General features: G+C 45.8%; 1 protein-coding gene across 5 annotated transcripts in view; it reads left to right on the forward strand.

Annotated features, from left to right (window-relative positions):
• ANKRD6 (ankyrin repeat domain 6) overlaps positions 1-7,186 on the forward strand; it is a 35,486-nt gene extending 28,300 nt beyond the window's left edge. For 2 of the 5 annotated variants that reach the window (XM_009877646.1, XM_009877647.1), the window contains 5 exons: positions 395-571; positions 2,114-2,266; positions 2,824-2,937; positions 4,689-4,800; positions 6,603-7,186. In XM_009877646.1, coding sequence (XP_009875948.1) covers positions 395-571; positions 2,114-2,266; positions 2,824-2,937; positions 4,689-4,800; positions 6,603-7,186 — 1,140 coding nt within the window. Of the gene's footprint in view, positions 1-394; positions 572-2,113; positions 2,267-2,823; positions 2,938-4,688; positions 5,032-6,600 lie in introns of all 5 variants that reach the window. The other 3 variants (XM_009877643.1, XM_009877644.1, XM_009877645.1) reach the window with 3 other exon arrangements.

A 7,186-nucleotide genomic window follows, 5' to 3' on the forward strand; every position in this document is an offset into this window, starting at 1 on the left:
AGCCACAGCTCCAAGCCCTACCCGCCCCCACACCTCCACCAGTGCAGGGACGGGGCAGTGGGCTCAGCAAAGTGCTGAGTCAGCCCTGGACCAACCAGGGGCCTCAGAAAAGGCCCAGACTGTTTGAGACATTTGTTTACCAGTCCCTCACACAGACAAACCCGACTTCTGGTGGGGAAATTCTGCTGTTTAGGTTCACACAACCCAGATTTGTGTGGAAATGTGGTTATTGTGCTGACAGACACTGAGGCTGTGGCCAACCACTGCAGCTGGATCAGCGTTTTAATCAGGTTTTTGCTGTTAATTGTCACAATGGATTTGTCCTGTTCCTGCCAAGAGAAGTTTACCAGGGGCTCATAAACAGGGAAAATGGGGTGTGTGTGTGTTTTCGCAGGTTTCGGCCCTCTCAGACCCTGTTGCCCCAGCGGATCAGCAGACGCTACCTCGGCCCCAGCAGAACGTGCCAAAGCGCAGGAGCAGACATCACTGCTCGTCCCCACCCCCTCCCCACGAGGTCCGAGCCTACCAGCTGTACACGCTCTACCGAGGGAAGGACGGGAAGGTGATGCAGGTGAGCTGGCCCCTGGTTTTCGCAACTTGTCTTTGGGATTCTGGGATTACTGGAGGCAGGAGCTGCACAGAAATTGTTGCGCGAATAAACCTAGAGTTACCAGCTCACATACATTTATTCCCATTTAGAGACTAATTATTTTAGTAGTTTTGTTACGCAGGTATTTGCCAGCACACATTTCTAAAAAAACAACGTTAAGACAACAAATTACCCTGTAGACATTGTGAATGTTTATATTGTTATTTTCTTAATATTGACCTCCTGTACCTCTGGGAGGTCAATCCTTTAATTTCTTCAGCTTCTCACATCCAGTTGCCATCCCCTTGGTCCCCTATTGTAGTTAAAGCAGATTCTGAAGATTACTCAAGTCAGACTTCAAAGGTTTTACTGGCCGTATTTTCCAACATTTCGCTGTCTTGGGAAATTTCCAGGCAGAGCACTGTGGGATTATCCTAATAGCAGACATCACGAAGGATGGTGGACGTTTCATATGTTAAAAGGAATATCTCCCTGCCCCTGGGACCTGATGGTAGGAGGATGGGCTTGTAAAGGAAGGACTTGGGAAGCAGGAAGAAAGGTGCAGAGAGCAGATAGGATTTGTATACAAATCTGAATTATTTGCAAAAATTACCTTAATAGAGCTAGACTCCTCTGTAGTATTTCCTGGAATACATTACACTCCTTTCTCCCCTTCTTTTTGGCTTGTCTGTCTTTGATACCCTCAGGCCCTGAATAGCAAACAGAATAAGTACATGTATGTCTGAAGCTTTCTCTAGAGCTCTGCAGACCACCTTCCCCTGTTTGTGAAACAGATTCAGAGAAGCCACTTTGGGCTCTTGACTCACCCCCCCAAAAAAAGAGCCACTTTCTGCCTGTGGACTGCAGAGGAAGCTGATGAGGATGTAGCTGTCCTCGCTTAAGGGGAACCTTTTGCAGCTGTCTCCCCAAGAGATTCAAAGGTGCTCAGCGCAGTTTCCCTTGCCGAGGAGCCTTGGGACGGTGCAAGTGAAAGGCGGGCAGCGATGTATGTAGCACATAAGGGTCATCTGAGAGGACAGGAGCAGTGAGGCCTTGCCAGACAGTACACAAAACAAAAAAACAAGCAAAGCATGTTATTTGCATTGGGTTAAAAAACAAATGTGCACAAAACCCACACACGTCCACAAAACTAGATTTTTTTGAGGGCACAATTCAGAATTACAGCGTCCAAACATGGGGTACAGGCCTGTAACATGGTTTTCCCTCACGGGGCACACAGTACCTTGGCGTGCGTGATCTGAGCTCAGCGCTGCTTGTAGCCTCAGTGAAATCAGTGCTGCTGTGCGTTACGATGTGTCTGGAGAAATCGGATCGATCCTCCTCTAGCCTGTGCTTTTCCAACTGCAAGGCTGTTTGCTGAGCTACAGCGAGATGTTATCAGGAGGGTGAGACACACAACGTGGTACAGAAGAGCCACAACTGACTCAAGGAGGTGGTGATAATGTTCCAAGTGTGCCGAGAGGAACAGCGGGATGTTGCGAGTAAATGTGTTACTGCTTTCAGGCACCGATAAATGGATGCCGTTGTGAGCCCCTGATAAATAAACTGGAGAATCAGCTGGAGGCAACAGTGGAAGAGATAAAGGCCGAGTTTGGGACAGTACAAGATAAGATGAATATTAAGCTGGGCCAGATGGAAACCAAAACTCAGCATCAAGTAAGAATATGACCGGGAAGTCTGCTTGTCCACCTGACTGTTAGAAATGTACCCTAAGCTTAATGAATATTTTCATTGTCATCATTCATTTCTTGCTTCCTGTGTTGTAAAACCAAATCTGAAATCTAATACTCAAGACTAGGGAGTTGACACGTTCCACAGGAAACTAAAGTTGCAAATTAGGTTATTGAGAAAAACACATTTAATATGTTAAGTGGCTTCTGGTGCTTCTTTAGATGATGAACCTGAACTGCTTGAGGCCCTAAGAAGGAAACTTAAAGTTAGAAGGCAGTGCTAGAGCTGGCCATCTCGTAATTGTAAAAATGCCTCTTGTTGAATCCTGTTTGCACAGAGATTCAAGATCCTTTAATGTAACTGTTATTTATCCATAACTTTGTGACTGAACCTTTTTGCAAGCTACACCTAACTGTAGTTGGCAGCACTTCTAGAAATAAAGGCTGTACTTTGACTTAAAAGGTTCAAAGATGGGGAGGTGGTTTTTTTTAACATGATCATCTCAGATAAATTGTGGGTTTTTTTTTTGTTCCCCGCCCCAGCTTCGTGTTTTGGACAAACTGATGGCTGAGCGGCTGTCTGCAGAGAGAACAGAGTGCCTTCACCGCCTGCAGCAGCACACTGAGCTGGAAAAAAATGAGGGGGAGAAACGGCAGGTAGGGCTTGAAACAGCTACTCCCCGTTAGCTCAGACGGATCAGCTCAAGAGTTTTGTTCCAGTAGGCAGAGAGAATGTTGGAGATTTATCTCATCTGTTGAAACAGGCAAAAGAGCTTCAAAGACCAAATTATTCCTATCAATCATAAGCTCTAAACCAAATAATTTCCAAAGTTTTTGTATTAGAAATGGGGAATGTGAAATCCAGTCCCACTGCCATAACTTAATTCGGTGGATTTGAAGTGGGGGATCTACAACAAAATAGCTTTTGTCTAACCTAGTGCGTTGCAAATATTCCAACTGCTAATTTTTTAACAGTTGTGCTTTCAGTTTTTGTTTCAGCAAAGGATGTCTGCAGGAACATCTGCAAATAATAACAGAGGCTCAGGCCTGTGTTGTTCCTTTTACTTCTTATCCATTTGGTCGTGTGCCCTGGGAATCTCTCCCTTCTTCTGTGCCTGATATTTTATTCCCCTGAGTATTAAAAGGCAGTTCTTCCTTCTGACTTTGGCAACAGTGCACCACCTCCAAGCTGTGGATTACTGCTGATAGGCAGGTTCTTCTTGTGTGCTTGTTTAGCCAGTGTTGCAAGACTGACTCTTCCATAGAAATCCAGCTTTTAAACTTCTAGCTTCTGCAAAAACTCACCATTAAAACATGCTAAGAAATTTGTGTCTCTCCACTCACACGGGTAAATGTAATATACGATTTATTTACTCATTATTAGTACTCTTCTAAGAAGTGAAAAATACACTTCATGCTGGGAAAACGTCATGACTTTTTGTAAAACTGTTCCAAATCTGTGCTAAAAGACCGGCAGCTGAGACAATCCTAAACACAAACTACTTGTCAAGATACATCGGACTAACATCCACAAAACACTGTGCTCCAAAAAAAAGTACTTAATCAAACTAAAATGGCTTTAGTTTTTAGATGATAGTAAGAGGCATAAGTATTTTACTGGCTTCTGAATGTCTGGGTTTGTGCTCCATCTCCTTGTAATCTCCATTTAAGAAATGAGATACTGGAGCAATAGACGAAGTAGATTAAAATTGCCATTGAGTGGCATCAGGTGTTATTGTTCTGTTGAGTTTAACTGAAACTGCTGGAAAAACAAGTTAGGCTTTCATAAATGCATAGACTAAATGTCCACGTGCCCAGGAGGGCCTGATGTAAATTTATGATGTCATATGAATGACAGGGTAGAAAAGCTACTTGTATTTTAAATGATGACTGGCAAATGCCTCTGCAGCTGACACTTGCTAAGCACCTCTGTAATTTGAAAGTTCTTAGCAATTTATCACTGAGCATGGGACTTACCTTTAGCACTGAATGAACAGAGGAGCAGAGGCTGGTAATAGTATAAAGCTGTGGGTCAGAAGTTGCTAATTTGAATTTCACTCTTGAGAAATGGCAGCTTTGATCATCTGTGATGTTTCTTGCACTTAGAAAGTACTACTGATGGTATGATCGAACAAATCCTCACCGATAAGAGGACTCAGGGTTGCATTTGAAGTAGCGCATTCATATCTAACAAGTGGTAGCTTGGTCTGAAGAGGTGACCTTTCATTAGGCCATGCTGATTTGCACTCCTTTAAATACGGCCAGTGGCAGCACGCACATCTGTACTGGGAGTCCAAGCCTCTAGCTACCTAGCTTGCTTCTCATTGTCTGTGCCACGCGTCCTCAGCAGCCCAGGAACCAGAGCATCTAATCAGAGGATCATCTAAGTTACAGTCTCTTTCTCACAGATTTCCTTGGTCGATGAGCTGAAGACCTGGTGCATGTTGAAGATTCAGAACCTGGAGCTCAAGCTTTCTGGGGATTCCAGGTCATCAAGACCAAAATCAACTTTGTCCACTTGTGAGTCTCTCACGGAGACGCTGGATACCGAGAACAACCCTCACTGTGCCAAGGACGGTAAGGGCAGCCCACCCGGGCTGCAGGAGGAGGGCTCCCACCAGCATTCCTGTATCGCGCTTCCAAACAGCCTCTCAGACGATGGGGGAAGGAGCAGGGTCCAGATGCCGGCGCAGACCTTCAAGCAACATTTTTGCATTCAACAAGATGGTGCGTCGGGTACAACCTCGTCAGGTACTTGGGTGACGTGTTCGAAGGCGAGTTCATTAACTGAGGGACGCTTGTATTAATCCCACAGATGTGAATTCTGTCTGTACACTTCCTCCTATCCCTACACCTGATGCCTTGGCTTGTATTAGGATACACTTCAAGGCAGCCACCAGGAATATTTTAAGACACGGTTGGGTGATATTCCACTGACTCTTCCTGCTGCTTCCATGTCGCTGTGTTTTTGAAGCCAAGTCCTTTGATGCTCTGAATAACTCTGTTGTCTGAAATTCCTCCAGCTTCCCAGCCAGCATTGCTCCCACCCTGCTGTCTGCCAGGAGGATATGCAGATGATCTAAAGCCTCCTGAAGAAACTGTAGAAAGAGTAGAAAAGTGTAGTGTATTTAGTGCTTTTCAGATGTGCGGAGCCTAGAATGGCAGGGTGCAAGGACGTGAACCTAAAATACTCATTTCCCTTGTTAGTATTGAGACTGCTAGGATGTAGAATAAACCTCTTGCTTTTTCCTCTTCTTTAATTATTAGTTTTTCCTCTTCTTTAATTATTAGTTCATTTGACAAGAACAAAAACAGCTGAGAACATTCAAACCCACTTAGGGGTTGAGGCCACCTGAAGATATGGTTCAAGCCAACTCTCTATGTTTGGCCAGGGAAGCTTTTGAGGAAAACAAAGAGACAAGTAGAATGGCCAGATCTCCACAGCCAAGGAGAATGTTAACAAAGCCCTGGGCTTCTGTAAAATATGTTGTACCTGCCTCCCTTAAACCAGCGTGCACGGTGAACAGCCATGGATATAGTGTCCCATCAGACTAGAAAGGCAGAAGACCACACAGGAGATCTTGTGGAGGCACAAGGATGAGCTGCAGTGCTCTGAACAGTTCAGAAACATCAAAGTGTATCACCTCTGCAAAATTAGTGAGGCCTCAATTCTTGTAGAGCAGGGAGGGTGGTGTGGGGAATGTGTGTGTGTGATAAATACCAGCAGACTTTAGGAGGCTGAGGGGGGATCTCATCATGCTCTACAATTACTTGAAAGGACATTGTAGAGAGGTTGATGCTGGTCTCTTCTCACAGGTAATTAGGGACAGAACCAGGGGGAATGGTTGCAAGTTGCAAGAGGGCAAGTTTAGGCTGGACATTAGGAAGAAATTCTTCACAGAAGGAGTGGTCAGACACTGGAATAGACTGCCTAGGGGGGTGGTTGAGTCGCCATCCCTGGATGTGTTCGTGTCGTTTAGATGGGGTGCTGGGTGATATGGTTTAGGGTGAACTTCTAGTGCAAGGTTAATGGTTGGACTCGATGATCCCAAGGGTCTTTTCCAACCTGATTTGTTCTATGATTCTATGAATCCAGCCTGATCTTTGTTATGTGTCCTTCTGCTGAAGTCTTTGTTACCAGGCTGTGGTCCTACGGCCACACTGCCGTGCCTCTGGGCCCGCACCTGCTTTTCTCTTTTCATGACTCTGACTATGAAAATGTGATAAACTACAATGTACAGGCAGCATGGTCCATGAGAAACTGCATCACTCATCGAACAGTGAGTATTTCTGAATGCTTTTCTAATATATACATATTGTAGGTACGGAGCAACAGTTAAGTGCTGGCAGACCGGTCTCCTCTTCTGCTCCTGCTCAAGACGTCAGGCCCAAGGACAAAGCTGTTAGTGCCGGCACATTCCACAGGTTCCAGCAGGAGCTGCCCTCCTCTGAGCTTCTGGGCAACAAATTGTGTCACGTTAAGGTTCAAGCTGCTTTGCAGCCCCTGACTGAACCCGCGAAGACCAAGCTGCAGAGCGGCTACTTCATTGACAAAGGAACTCAGACGAAGAAATCCAGCAAAAGCGGGCAGGTGAGGCACAGAGCTCTGCACCATGCGGCTGCAGGACATCAGAGCCAGGAGCAGCAGCCCCCTGCCCTGCCCACCGGGCAGCCGTCTGCCCCGCCACCGCCTCTCAGAGACACCTCCCAGGCGCTGGAGATAACGCAGTACTTCTTTGAGGCCGTCGCCACGCAGATGGAGAAGTGGTACGAGCGGAAGATAGAAGAAGCCCGATGCCAAGCTAATCAGAAAGCGCAGCAAGACAAAGCTGCGCTCAAGGAGCACATTAAAAGCTTAGAAGAGGAGCTCAGCAAATTAAGGACTAAGGTGCAGAAAGAGAGCTAG

Source organism: Apaloderma vittatum, unplaced genomic scaffold (genome assembly GCF_000703405.1).
Source record: "Apaloderma vittatum isolate BGI_N311 unplaced genomic scaffold, ASM70340v1 scaffold14351, whole genome shotgun sequence".
In the NCBI taxonomy this organism is placed as follows: Eukaryota; Metazoa; Chordata; class Aves; order Trogoniformes; family Trogonidae; genus Apaloderma; species Apaloderma vittatum.